The sequence below is a fragment of the Crocuta crocuta genome, unplaced genomic scaffold (genome assembly GCF_008692635.1).
Source record: "Crocuta crocuta isolate KB4526 unplaced genomic scaffold, BGI_CrCroc_1.0 scaffold97, whole genome shotgun sequence".
NCBI lineage: Eukaryota > Metazoa > Chordata > Mammalia > Carnivora > Hyaenidae > Crocuta > Crocuta crocuta.
The window spans coordinates 1,379,680-1,394,990 of record NW_027531999.1 but is presented as its reverse complement, the minus strand read 5'-3'; the positions used below and the strand labels follow the sequence as shown (position 1 = coordinate 1,394,990).

The 15,311-nt window shown below is 36.4% G+C and overlaps 1 protein-coding gene across 1 annotated transcript in view; it reads left to right on the top strand.

The window, feature by feature from the left end:
- Positions 1 to 15,311, top strand: part of TRHDE (thyrotropin releasing hormone degrading enzyme) — a 392,366-nt gene that overhangs the window by 353,831 nt on the left and 23,224 nt on the right. Inside the window, exons 14-15 of the mRNA XM_077775259.1 lie at positions 3,309 to 3,406; positions 3,870 to 3,977. Of these exons, the coding sequence (XP_077631385.1) occupies positions 3,309 to 3,406; positions 3,870 to 3,977 (206 nt within the window). The remainder of the gene's footprint in view (positions 1 to 3,308; positions 3,407 to 3,869; positions 3,978 to 15,311) is intronic.

Genomic DNA, 15,311 nt, shown 5'->3' with positions numbered 1-15,311 from the left:
TAGGTGATGATCTCGCGGTTCGTGGGTTCAAGCCCCGCGTCGGGCTCTGTGCTGACTGCCAGCTCAGAGCCTGGAGCCTATTTCAGAATCTGTATCTCCCCCTCTCTCTTACCCTCCCCTGCTCATGCTGTCTCTCTCCTAGAAATAAATAAAAATAAAAATAAAACTATCCAGCAAAATTCATAGTGTCACTATGTGTATGCATCAGGGACATCAAGGCTAAGACAGCCCATCTTTTAATGTACTGTGGATTGTCATTTATAGTGCTTTGATTTGCAAGGATTTTATATGCAATCTCATGGAGAGTAGAGATATACACTTCTTTTGGGATCCTTTTTTTGGGATATACCCTCTTTAAATATAGGCAACATGTGTTCAGATTATTTTAAAAAGCTACAGTTTCATATTCTCCAGAGAATCTGACATGGGTCCCCAAGGTGACACAGAATGTATTTTGAAAGGAACATAATAAGTGGGAAGAGTCAATTCCTTTAACTTTTTTGGAATTTGGACTCTAAAATCAAACTGAGGTTTTCACAGGTGTAATGGAAACCATTTCTTTTGAAAAATGCTCATATCATAATGACAGAGATAGTCAAAACTGTAAGTTGCCACTTTAGTTTGATTATTCTTTTGAAAACAATCTGTGTTAAATATTATTACACAGAACTACATGAAGAGCAAAGAGAATGCATTGAGAAACTGAAATCGCATTTCAGTAATCAATTGTTTCCAATTACATATGGCCTCTGAAGAGTTTCTGTGAAAGGAAAATACCTAGAGTTGATTTTATTCAAATTCCGGAATTCTTTCCTTTTGAAAAAAATATGCATTCTGGTATTTTGGTGTATGTAAATTTTTAACTCTCTAAGTCTGTGTATATTAAGGCACATGGCATCCTAAGTAGGACTATATTTAAAAAGTGAGTAATTTTATTTTTACGGCCCTGGATATGGCTTCTTTATACTGTGATGAATCTTGCTTTCTGCTTTTTATTTGCATAAGTAAAATCTTCAGGTTTGCGTCATCATGTATATTTCCTGCATATAATTAACATTAACTTTTTTCACTGTGCAGGGCCGGCTCTTTGCCTCAGCATATTCCCCTGGAGATTATCAGATACCTGTCTGAGGAGAAAGATTTTCTTCCTTGGCATGCTGCCAGCCGAGCTCTCTATCCTCTGGATAAATTACTGGACCGCATGGAGAAATACAATGTCTTCAATGTAAAAAGACATATTTTCTTCTTTCTTACTTTCAGATGATGAACAGTTGTCTTATTATCCACTTTGTGCAACTAATCCTGAGTTATTTGCGTTTCTTCTTCGAATTTGTATTATCATTTTTGTCCTGATTTTCTGCGCAGCACTGGTGACACTTACTTGAAGAAGAAATTTAATATAAGCTACTTTTTATTCTGACCTAAAAGTGTCAATTAAGCTTAAATGACTCCAAATTTAAGGACAAATATACATGGCAAATCCTTAAAGTTCTAACTTACTTTCCAAGAGTTAAAGGGCTCTATGTTCACAAAGGACTTAACCGGGGTAGAGGGATCCCAAAGATCTTAACAGAATATAGACAATTTCAGTAAAGATTCTTAGTCATTATTTTTATCCAAAAAGGGCAAAGAGAATTCAAGTCACTTCCTTAATTAACAAGGATAAGATCAACATTGAGGCGAAAGCCCATTCATAATTGGGTCCAAAGGGATACAGGAGAGCAAACAATAGATAATCCAAATAGACATGAAGACATGACAAACATTCCAAAATGTTACCTGACCAGATTTCCTAAGCTGCAGCCTGATAAACCCAAACTGCATTGTAGACATCACCTAATCTAATTTAATAACCATTTTGAATAATATTAGGATTAACTATGGCTAATGAGCTTTTGGTTCCTAAATTTCTTATCAGAGTGAGGCTTTGCATATGAGACTATGTCTCTGTGCCTCGTATCATCTTGGGGCACTGTTTGGTTCCCTTCAGTTATCTTAGCAGTCTGCCCTGTGTTTTGTAAAATCATCCTATTTTTTATGACATGCTGGCTCTACTGATGCCATGGCATGAAATCTGTTTATTAGCACCCTCTAAATTGTATGAAGCCCATTAGAGTTGCTTCTTGTTTTCTTCTTCTAAGCCTGCATGAAAACACCTCTGTTTTAGTATTTTTTGAATTGGAATAATCCTGGCTTGACTGTTCATTGTTAAGTGTTGTCTAATCCTTACAACAGACATGCAAAAAAAAAAAAATGTGTCTTTACAGTTACAGTATAACTTTTATCTGCTAGAGAAAGACTTATATACTTCTCTTTTCTCCTTAAACAGAGACACTGGAATGTTAAGCTTTTGTAAAAGTAAAACACATTTTTGTGTATATTTGTACTTTGGAATAATATTTCATGTCAGACACTTCAATTTCAGTAAAAGTTAAGAATTGCTTTTACTATAATTTCAGTGCTTTCATTCTTTGACAAAATTCAAGGACCACATTAAAGTGAGGAGAGCATATTTTATGTTGCTCTCTACTATTTAAATATTTTTTCAGGTTTACTTATTTACTTTGAGAGACACAGAGACAGTATGAGTAAGGGAGGGACAGAGAGAAAGGGGGAGAGAAAGACAGAGAGAGAGAATCCCAAGCAGGCTCTGCGCCATCAATGCACAGCCTGATGTGGGGCTCAAACCCATGAAACTGAGATCATGACCTGATCTGAAATTGAGAGACGGAAGCTTAACTGACTGAGCCACCCAGGCACCCCCATTGCTCTCTAATATTTAAATATATCATTAGCTCAGTGGATTGTTGACTTTGAAATGCCATATTTTTTTACTGAAGAGCATTCTGTGCATGTCAGGTTCGACAATGCTAGGCTATTGGCTGGGCTTACCTAACAGTTTTGCATGTTCTGTTGACATGAAATGCATAAAAATTAGGTGCTTATTTTCGTAAGCTGTATCTACATACATTTGTATATATGTGTGCATGGCTGTCATTATCAATATTCCTCAGTTTCCTTGTTGTGCTACAAAACTTATCATCTAAAATATTTAATACTGCAAATTACTTAATCATTTAATAGGAAATAAAGAGTAGACTTCCACCACTGCAATTGTGTTTTATCCCCATTTTCTATATTTGAAATACTAAGCTGAATAAAAGTAGAGCATTTATCATGCCCATTATTTAACTGATATTTCAAAGTAGGCTCATCTAAAAAATATTTTATTTTATTGTATAATTTTAATTATCAGCATGGAGATGTTTAAACTGACATTATCTTTATTTCCTCTAATGCCCATTTAGGAATATATTTTAAAGCAAGTTGCAGCAACATACATCAAGCTTGGATGGCCAAAAAACAATTTTAATGGATCTCTTGTTCAAGCATCCTACCAACATGAGTACTGTTTTATTTTCTTATTCGCTTCTTTTCCCCCAGAGCTGTACAATAACATACCAGTAGTATCATTGTGACTTTAGCAGCATGAGCTGATCTGTCTCTCATTCTGCATCTTTCATTTCCCTTTCCTGGGAGGTCTGCTGATGTACTCATCAGTACAGTTTCCACTACCAGGTCCTGAGAACAAAGGCATATCCTTGTCCTGTTTAAATGTACGATCATCCTTTAGTGATAAAGGAGAGATTCAAACCCACGCCCCTCACTGTATTATTATTTCCAGAGAAGACTTTTAGTATTCATAACTTTTACTCTGCCTAAACATCTCTTCCTTAGCAAAACAGGTTTTCTGTATCTGAAAATTATTTTTGTGCTGATTACTTCTCTATTGTTTATGTAGTAAGTTATCCTTTCTCTCCAAATATTAACACTGCGTTTTATTGGTTTTCCCTTTTGACGGTGCCTAGAGAGCTGCGTCGAGAAGTTATAATGCTGGCCTGCAGTTTTGGCAACAAGCACTGTCATCAGCAGGCGTCAACACTTATTTCAGATTGGATTTCCAGCAACAGAAACAGGTAAATTGAACCAAATCCTATATTTCTGATATGATTTAATACTGTTCTCAGAGTCTTGCTTGATACATTGCTTTTATCAACCGGAGAAAAACAAGACAAGGTAAAAACACTGCAAAACTGTGTTTCAGTTCACAGCTTACAAGGTAACAGCGTAAAAGCCACAATACATTTATTTCTAGAACATTTCGTGGAGTTTTAAGCTAACTTTCTTAATGTAGGCCCTTATTCATTACAGATAAGGCATCAGCTTTTTTTGAATTTAGATAACTTTGCTATTCCATGAGAACAAAATAATTTTATTTAGGCTAAATTCTAAGGTTCTTAACAAGGGTTGTGGTATTTATTCATCAAACAACTGAGCATATGATGTAAGTGAAGTAGCATAACAAATGTTAATATTAAAAACTAAAAACCAAAAGTTATAATAAAAAGATCTTTACTCTTTTAGTTACCCTTGGCAGAGCCCTCAACCCTGTATCTTATCTTGGAATTTCACAACACCAGATTTTAATACACAATGTTATGTTCAAATTGTTTAATAGAACTACCTTTGATAAAAAAATATTATACTAAATGTCACTTGTTAATGAAAAGAATATTAAACATAAAAACTTGAAGATCATGATCTTTTCACTACAGTTTTTTAAACCTTCTTAGGTGCCTTTATATTTCCAAGGATCTTTATGTTCCATTTCTCATTACATTTGGGCAATTTACAATCACTCTTCCCCAGTCTTTGACCCTTGTGTTAAGGAGAGTGTGCTCAGAGGGGCGCAAAGCTAGGGGAAAGTTTTATTCAGGTGGTTCTATTTTGCAAGCCACAATGGGCTTGTCCCTGATCTGAGGGTCGGGGACGACTCTGTGGAAACAGAGAAAGGGACTTGTTCTAGGTGAACATAGAGAACCACAGAGAGTATTACCTACTTAGGGAACAAATTGGTTTTTGTTTTGTCAAAAGTGAAGTAGGTTTAAATGTAGCATTTAACTGACTCCAGATCAAAACATAGTTCTCCTGCTTTAAAAACCTGTGCGAGAAATCTTTCACTGCATTACTAAGTAATTTGTCCTATCTTCTTACCTTCTTTATCATGACCTGTTTGCTCTTTAAGTGAACTGTTTCTGGTCTTACCCTGAGCCAAGAAGGAAAATATTTTATCATTTTCAACTTTCAATTGATCCATCATGTACATGACAGTGATTAAATCTGTCACCAGTCTTCTTTGGAATGAAAGCATTCTCATTTATTAACTTTTACTAATGATTATCCTTTTTTGTGAAGGCTTCTGAAAACTATTAAATCAAACTTGAAAATATTAAAACAGAAACTTTTTTCCTTTTTTTCTACTACCTTCTTCAATTCTACCACATATAATTAGGCGATGAACACATACAAATTTTTCCAAAATCCAGAATTTTATTGACACATAATCATAAATACATGTAAGAGGAAAAGTTGAAAGATATTATTTAAAGATTGTGGTCTCTATTTTCTTCCATTTTTAAATTATTCATTTATTTGCTTCATTTTGCTATAGATACATGCCTTTTCTCAGACCAGATAGTTGTTTTGTAACCCTTTAATGAATTTACCCAAGTTAAAATGTATTCTTAACATTTTATTAAAACAACATATTCACCATTTTATTAATGTAATTTCTATAGAGAGTATTTAAGCCTAATATAACTTATTACAATTAACTTTTTTAACATTTATTCATTTCTGAGAAACAGAGAGAGACAGTGACAGTGTGAGTTGGGGAGAGGCAGAGAGAGAGGGAAACACAGAATCCAAAGCAGGCTCCAGGCTCCCAGGTGACAGCACAGAGCCAGACATGGGGCTTGAACTCCTGAATTGTGAAATCATGACCCCAGCCCAAGTCAGACGCCCAACCCACTGAGCCACCCAGGCACCCCACTTAGTACATTTGAAAATACTGCTATTGAGAAAATGCTATTTTTTTAATACCTCATCTATTTAGCCAACTTTTACTGAGCAATTCTCAATCTCAGCTGGTGGTCAGAAAGCAAAGAGAAGAGGGAGAGCTTAAAACGAGGAGAAAGTTCAGCTCTCTACACAGATAGTTGGTCTTTGGAGCAAGGGCTAAGGACAAGACAAGGTGTGAACACCAAGAAAAGATGATGACTGCCTTGGAGGAATCACATTGGCCCTCATGAGGTGTGAGCAGGATCCCAATGGATGGACAAGAACAGGCTGGAGGCAGGGGCAGGTGCCTGAGTCCCTACAGTGGGTGGACCTGGATTCCAGGCAGAAAGAAGGCACATAGATTGATGTCTAGTTTAATGAGTGCAGCACGTTTTGACTTGTGAATTTGAACAATCCATCACTCCCAACATTCCCTTATAAATGAAAGTTTACATAGAAGTTGTCAGCTCATTTCAGTTTTGATAACTCTGCCATTTATTTATGGTAAAATAATTAAATTGGGGTCTAATACTTTACGGTTCCTTTGTTATTTCCTTCATCATTTTTATATTCTCCTGCTTTGCTTTCTTCTACAGCTGGGTAAGTAAACATGCTAAGTGGAACTAACTCTGCGTTTACTAAGATTTGCTCAGCCAACCATATGACATGTCACCGCATACATAAGTGACCTCCTGCAGTAAGGGTGGCTGGTACCCACCTGTGTGTGAAGATCAGAGATTTAACCTGTATTTTTTTTGTTTCGATGACAGCTTAATAATAAAACAATAAGTGTAATCCTGTAGTTGATGCTGAATTTAACTTTCTTAAATTGAGCCAATGAAGGGGAACATGAGGTTGTGGCTAAAGTAAGACACCAGGCAGTTTTGTTTGTTTGCTTGTTTGTGTTTAATGGGAATATTAAAAACCATCTTTAAAAAAAGCCCTGGAGGGGCACCTGGGTGGCTCAGTCGGTTGGGCGAGACTTCGGCTGCTCAGGCCATGATCTCGCGGTTTGTGGGTTCCAGCCCCGCATCGGGTTCTGTGCTGACAGCTCAGAGCCTGGAGCCTGGTTCGGATTCTGTGTCCCCCCCCTCTGTCTCTGCCCCTCCCTGGCTCATGCTCTTTCTCTCTCTGTCTCAAAAATAAACTATTAAAAAATAATAAAATAAAATAAAATTTAAAAAGCCCTGGGAGATGCTGTATATTTATGATAATCAGTCGAAAGGACAGTGAGTCATGGTACTAGGGGAGATTGCCAATCTGAGGTGTTGTGCTACTTTATGGCCTCATCTTGGTATGCTGGGGACATAGGTCAAGTCAGTGACACTGGATTTAAGAAAATAGAATGGATGTGAAGGTTGGTGCAGGGAAAGGTAATGGAACCAAAATGTGCATTGAAAAGCTAGAGATGGTAGCAGCAGAGAGAGAAAAATTCAAGAGTTACAGTGAATGATAAATTGAATGAGTCGACATTCTGATCCCTGTTAATATATTCAAATGCTCCAGTGTGTTGAATTGTAATGGTGATGTCATGCATAAAAACGGATGAGCTACATTCAGGTCTTGTTAGGCTGTGATTTGGGCACTAAGTTCAGCAGAACATCACATCTCAGAAAAGAGACAAATTGCCAAGCATTCAGTAGAGAACAATACAAATGATAAAAAGATCTTGAAAACACAAGCTGCAAAAGGAGGTTGTGAGACCTGAAAATTGCACTCTGGAAAAAAAATGACAGAAAAGATGATAGCCTTTTGTATGTATAAAAAACATAATAAAAGGGACAGAAATTGGTTTTTTTCACTGATTGGTACAAATAAACAAGAAATAGTTGGGGTAAGCTTCACTGAGTAAAGTATAAGGATTATATTATTTCTGTAGGTGAATTATTATTTAAAAATTTCTGTAGTAAAACACTATTGGGACTGTACAGTTAACCATACAGAGATGACAGTATGGTAATATGGAGTTTTCTCTAATAAGAAAATTCAACCTAAAATTAAATGCGTGTCCACAATAACACCGCGTCTTAATTTCGTGCTAAAGTATTATTTTGCAAATGATGTTAAAAAGTAACATTTAAAGCTTTAAGCCAATACAGAATAAATATTTAAAGTATTTAATTTAATTTAATTTAATTTTAGGGGCAGGGTGAGGGCCAGGGGCAGAAGGAGAGAGAGAGAGAGAGAGGGAGAGAGAGCGAGAGAGAGAGGATCATAAGCAGGCTCCACGCTCAACACAGAGCCCAACTCAGGGCTCTATCTCATAACCCTGGGATCAGGACAGAGCCAAAATCAAGAGTCGGACACTCAATCAACAATGTCACCCAGGTGTCCCAAGTATTTAATTTTGAAAAGTATTCTATAAAAGTGATATTCATTCCCTAACATCTAAATTGATAAGTGGTATCATCACTTTACTTAAAAGATACACTGGGAGTGCCTGGGTGGCTCAGTGGGTTACACGTCTGACTCTTGATTTCAGCTTGATTTCTCACGGTTTGTGAAATGGAGCCCCACATCAGGCTCTGCTCTAACAGTGCAGAGCCTGCTTGGGATTCTCTCTCTTCCTCTCTCTCTGCCCCTCTCTGTATTCTCTCTCTCTCTCTTTCTCTCTCTTTATCTCTCTCTCTCAAGATAAATAAATAAACATTAAAAAATATCCTGAAACAGTGGAGTACCTTATACATGATGGGATATCAAAAATGTATATTGAATTGAAATGAATTGGAAATTTATTTTGAAAATGGAAAAATTAAGGCCATTCCATAGTAAAAATGATAAAGTGGAGGAACTTCTCTGGAGCTTTGCAACATACATAATACATACACTTCACTACTCATGCAATTAATTATGCCACTGATATTAAGGTCTTTAATGATGATGATTATAATGGAAACTATAGTTGTTTATTGAGTGGTTAGTACATTTCAGGTGTTGGACTAACTGCTTTTTGTGCACAATCTCATTATTTTTATTTCATATTTATAGAAAACAAATCTAAGACTCACAAAGGTTGTATGACTTGCCAAGATTATATATAACAATACTAGTGGCTCTGGGTTTCCAGTCCCAGACTGCGTGTGATTCTGTGGTGGTATATCAAATTACTATACATCGGTAATATATATTTGTTCAAAAATGATTAAAAAACAAAAAGAAAAAAGACACCCAACAGAACTCAGGGAATCTCTGCAATGACTATAAGCAACAGTTTCATGCAAGTTGTGCTCAGGACATAAGTCTGTGATTCTCAAATATGGTCATGTATAAGGATCATTGGGAAGAACTGTGGGACGGTTTGCTGGGTCCCACCCCCAGAGTTCTGGTTCAGTGGGTTGAATGGGGCCCAACCATTTGTATTCATAACAAGTTTCTGTGTGATGCTGATGCTGCTGGCCTGGGGACCACACTTTGGGAACCACAGGTGTAGGGAAAGGCTACTGTCTTCAAAGTCAAAGGCACCAGTGACTAACTTGCAGCTGTACCACTAAATGACCCGAGGACAATCACTTGGTTTCATCATCTGAATAATGGCAATAATATTAACCAAACAAGTCATGAGCATTATATAAAAGAATGCCTGTTTATTAATTGGCTTTTATGGGAAATCATAAAGCATTAATCATCTTTGGAGTTGCCATCTACTTGTTTTGACCATACCCTTTGTAATAGGTGGTGAGTTTTATTTATTTTTTAAGTTTATTTATTTATTTTGAGAGTGTGAGAGAGAGAGCATGCACATGGCACAAGTGGGGGAGGGGCAGGGAGAAAGAATCCCAAGCAGGCTCTATGCCGTCAGTGTGGAGCCTGATGTGGGGCTTGATCCCACCAACCATGAGATCGTGATCTGAGCTCAAATCAAGAGTCAACTGCTTAACCATGGACTGAGCACATAGTGGCAAATTCGGTGGTGTTAGCTTTAAATGGTGAAAGGAGAAATAAGTAGGAATACAGCATATAGAATGCTTCAGTATCAGGTCTTCTCTGTAAGTTTTGGGACTATAAGTATGTGACCTGTAACATAAAATATGAAACAAAATATTAGTGTAGAGATCCTCAATTAAGAGCATGGGGACGTTTGCCCTTTTTCTCCTACTTCAAGAAATACTGCCTGCCTTGGCCTCTAGGTAAATATCTCTTTTTACTCCCCCCCTTTAATTGGCTGCTCATGTCCTGCCATCAGCCATAGCTCATTGTATCTCACAGGAAAATAGCTCCAGTTAAGCTCCTTTCCTTTGTGTCTCCCTCTGTTCATCAATGTTCACTTTTCTCATGTGAGAACACAGAGGAGGACAGACAAAAGGCTATTTTTGCTACAGTCTGTGTATCTGGTTCAGAAACCTCATGTTTTCTTCCCCTAAAAACATAGATCCTAACTTCTTGTCCATGTCCCCAAGTTATTATGGTCCTATTCCCTTTGTTCTTTATGCTGCTTTTTGTATTCTTCTTACGATAAGCTGTCCTATGATAAATTTTCATAGGCCAAAGTTATAGCAGCCAGACATGCCGTTTTAGTGCTCAGTTACCAGCATATGCATTTTGCAGACAGGTGAACCCAGCAGGGAGTCTGTGTGGAGTAACGTGAATGACAGGGCTGCCCAAACCTCAGATGGGCTGGGGTGAGGAATTAGGTTTGCTCCTAGTTTGTCATTAGACAGATGTGGCTTTAGAAAAATCGGTGTTTACTCCAAGTCTCAACCTTGTTTCTAAAGCAAGGGCATTGCCCCCAAATCATCAGTGCTGACATCAGATATAACAGTCCAAAATTTCATACTCACTGTGCATGGACATAAAACCATACAGTCTCCTTATGATTTGTCCACTTTTGGTTCTCCTTTGATTATTAGTGTACAGTTATTTGATTATTATAAAGTTCAAAGGGTGCGTCTTCATTTATTCGGTATATTCAGTAAGTATCTATCGAGCAGCTACTCTGTGTTGGAACTGTGCTAGACACTTGGAAGGCAAAGTTCCTTCATTCAATGAATGCCAGCCCCGTTACTTACCTGGAGTTGGGAATACATGGTTCGTGCCCGGACATATCCTAAAGATTCGTCATGGGGCAGGGAGAGAGTGTAGGAGGGAGACAGAGATTGTTCAGAATAATCATAAAACACTGAAAATGAAACTCAGAGAAGTGCAACCAAGAAATGAATGTGTGGTGTTCTGAGAGCCTGTCATAGGGGAATTTGACTAGATCAGAGAGATTAGGGAAACCTTGTCACCCTCAGAGCTAGTGATGGAAATGAAGCGACATGGACCTATTTGACTGAGGAAGGAAGACTGAGAGGAGTTAATGATTGCTTGGATATAATGGGGAAAAGGAAGGCATTCATGACAGTTCACCAGAAAAATCCAATAGAGCTCAAATGGTTACACATATGAATTGCCAAAGATTACATTTTTAAGTCTACATCAAAAACTCTCCACCATATGTGTAAGTAGTTGCAAGGATTTACCTTTCAGTATAGTGTAAATAGACCTTTTATTCAACAAAATTCTTTCAAAACTCTAAATGTATCCAATGGAATTGAAATACCCTAGCTATTTTATGCCTACCATTAGCCATTTAAAATATGATTTGTGTTCTTACTTATTAGTTACACATTTTATACTATTCTTTTCTCCCCCAAATTGTATTCTAATATATTTTTGCTAGAAAATCCTTTTTGGATCACCCTATCATACTTTTCTGCAACAAGAAATACATATAGCACATACAGACACTCACACACATAGTTTTTTCATGTCATAAAATCCTGTGTTAATTTTTTTTCTAAATTGAGTTTTCATTACAGTGGTTACCTATATATAATTGATCAACATAAACACATGGCAAACTTTGATAAATAATCTCCAAACATAAAAATGAAAATTGTTAAATAGAAATGTAAAAATTAAGGTTGGCCTTTTTATTTCCCAGTTTATATATTCACAGACAAATATTACTCACTGCTAGAATAAGAAAAGTTTCACCATGTTTTATGTTGAAGTACTGAGAAACTTAAAGTTTTTTTAATGTTTTATTTATTTTTGAGACAGAGAGAGACAGACAGACAGAGCACAAGTGGGGAGCAGAGAGAGAGGGAAACACAGAATCTGAAGCAGGCTCCAGGCTCTGAGCTGTCAGCACAGAGCCCAATGTGGGGCTCAAACCCATGAATTGTGAGATCATGACCTAAGCCAAAGTTGGACAATTAACCAACTGAGCCACCCAGGTACCCCATTACTGAAAAAGTTTATACAGAAAACTAAATATATTGGAATGGAAGGTGTTTTGTCATAGCAATGTAACACTTCTTTTGTCTTTCCTAGTGTTGTGCCAAAAATTACATAGGGATCAATCACCAAAATTTTTAAATTATCACCTGATAACTTGCTTGGGCATTTCTTCAAATTTTATGGAAGCAAAGAATTAAAACAAAAATTGAGACTCGTTTTCTGGATATCAACATCAATATTTAGAATTTTTATTTGATATTGCAATACAGTGTACCTTCAGAAGATGCAAGATGAGTGAATGAGAAATATGCCTTTCTCCTGGAAAGTGAAGGAAAACGGCAGAAGGATTTTTATAAAAAGAGAAGTATCTATATGAAAGTTTAGAACATGGAACTTGATAGTTGTACCTATAGCCTTAGATATTCTTTAAAAAGTCTTACCTGCAGATATAGGAACACCTCATTTTAAAAGGCATGGGACTAGGGTGTAGGTAGAAATGGCAAGAATGAGAGATAGATCAGATTGTCTAGGGAGAGAATAGAACATAAGGAAAGAGTTCAAAGTGAAGAATTGAGAAATCACAATATTGAATACCTGGGTAAAATCCAGACATGAGTTGTAGCTCTTGAAGCTGAACATTCCCAGTATATTCTAAAATTGTTTTATTTCATCTTCCAATTTTCATATTTTTAATTTATTATTAATCCTTTTTACTATAAATACAATCTATTTAAGGATGGAAATCTATCTAAAGATACAAATATGTAAAAATGGTAGACAGTCTAAAATATGTCTAGAATTCTTATAAATGTCCCCAGAAACCTATGTAATTCTTAAGTTTACCTTAACTTATTTCTCCTTGAAAAATACAACTATTTGCACTTATTTTGCCTTATAAAAATAAGTTTAGTTTCAAAGTAGATTTTATGATTTTCTAACATATATTTAAAAGTTTAACTCAAAGCTGGAGCACCTGGGTGGCTCAGTTGGTAAAGCGTCCAGCTTCGGCTCAGGTCATAATCTCTGGAATAATTCGCAATTACCATCAAAATCATCACCATCCTTAACAACGTATTTAACATGCTGCGTCCCTCAGTGTGACGGATGCAGTGGAACAGGGTCAGGTTCATGGGTCCACGTTTGGATAATGGCATATCTGGTTGATAGTAGACTTGGTTTTTAACTTTCAGCTTTATTTCTAGAATAATGTAGTATCGCATATTTCTCCATTGTGATACATATATTTAATCAGTATTAACTCAGACTCTTAACAGTACTTGATTCAAGTACCACATATATCTTGAGCCTCTGTCACATCTCAGGTATCATACTGAAAGTCACCAGGGATCCAATGATGAGCCTAAGGAAGCAGTTTCTACCTTCCTGGGGCTTATAGCCCAGTGGAGTAGACTGAGACTAATCGGGTGTCATAACAAACACTATAAGATTTTAACTGTATTGAGAAGCCAGAAGGGAGATTTATAAGAAAAGAACAATTGGACGTGTCAGTGAGACTGACATTCTGGCAGAATGACAGCTGACCTGAGGCCTACAGGAAAAATACACATTCGTCAGGCAAAGGGAGAAAGGAGATGCTAAACAAAAGACACAGTGTATAAGAACGGTCTTCCTCAACATCATTTCTCAAGATTAAAATCTTGGTACCTTCCAAAGGTTTAGCTGTTTGGGTAGAATATGTACTGACCCAAGGACATCCTCTGGAAATCTTGCATTTTTTTTTTTTCAGTTAATCATGTTTGTTGTGTTTATATTTGCTGAGAAGAGCAAAAATCCCAGTTAATTGATTATGCACCTTCATCAAAACTGTAGGAATTCTCTTTTCTAAAATTAGAGTATGTTGCCAAACAAAAGTGTTCTGGAAAAGCTCATACATAGAAGAAAACTCATACATAGTTTTATGAATGAGTTTTATGAAATGTAGAAAGTGTGCTTGCTATCTGAATTAATCCAAATGTGAATTCCTTTGTCAAACTAGAAATCTTATTCATAACCAGCAATCCTATCTGATTTACCAGATATAAGTAGCGGTCATATATTAGGATTACTTAAGTAGTGGCTAAATCTATATACAAACCAGGGCTTCATTATCTCTCTTTTCCTAAGTTTCTCTGGAATCACCCTGAAAGTGCCACTTCTCCTGGCCATTTGGAGAATCCAATACATGTTACTTGAGTTCAGTCCCTGCTGGAATAAATTATTTGACTAAATGACCTACCCACTTGAGGGACTAACTAATCTAGATGTATTTTTTTAATTTACTTTTTGGTGTAACAGAGACTTTAATTGCCTCAAGAACTAATATAACTTCAATAAGTGCATATTTATCTTCATTTTCTTATTGTCATATTTAGTTTCTAATCTAAATACATTAACAATTTTATATTCTAATATAAAATGCAAAAATAATCCTATACTTTTCTTTTCCTGACACTTTTGGCTTTTTTCTTTTTCTTTTTTTTAATGCNTTAATTGCCTCAAGAACTAATATAACTTCAATAAGTGCATATTTATCTTCATTTTCTTATTGTCATATTTAGTTTCTAATCTAAATACATTAACAATTTTATATTCTAATATAAAATGCAGAAATAATCCTATACTTTTCCTGACACTTTTGGCTTTTTTCTTTTTCTTTTTTTAAATGTTTTATTTATTTCTAGGAGAGAGAGAAAGAGACAGCATGAGCAGGGGAGGGTCAGAGAGAGAGGGAGTCACAGACTGAAACAGGCTCCAGGCGCTGAGCTGGCAGTCAGCACAGAGCCCGACGCGGGGCCCGAACCCACGAACCGCGAGATCATGACCTAAGCGAAAGTCGGACGCTTAACCAACTAAGCCACCCAGGCGCCCCAACTTTTGGCTTTTTTCTGACATTTAACTTTTTTAAAAAATTATATATTATGCCATGCATAGAGGCAAATAATCAATAGTATTTTTTAAGGTATTTTAATTTTTACAGAAGCATGCTTTAGAAGGTGACTTGATTTAATTTAACTGTTTTCCTTTTCAGCATGATCAGTATTCTCCCCATTTCTGCCAATAGTCATCTTCCTATCATGCTAGTACTGTTTGCCTGATATTATACCAATTTCAGAAATAACGCTATTGAACTTTTGTGCCATCTATCAAAAGATATGCTCATTGATTACTTATAGAATGGCTCTATTTTA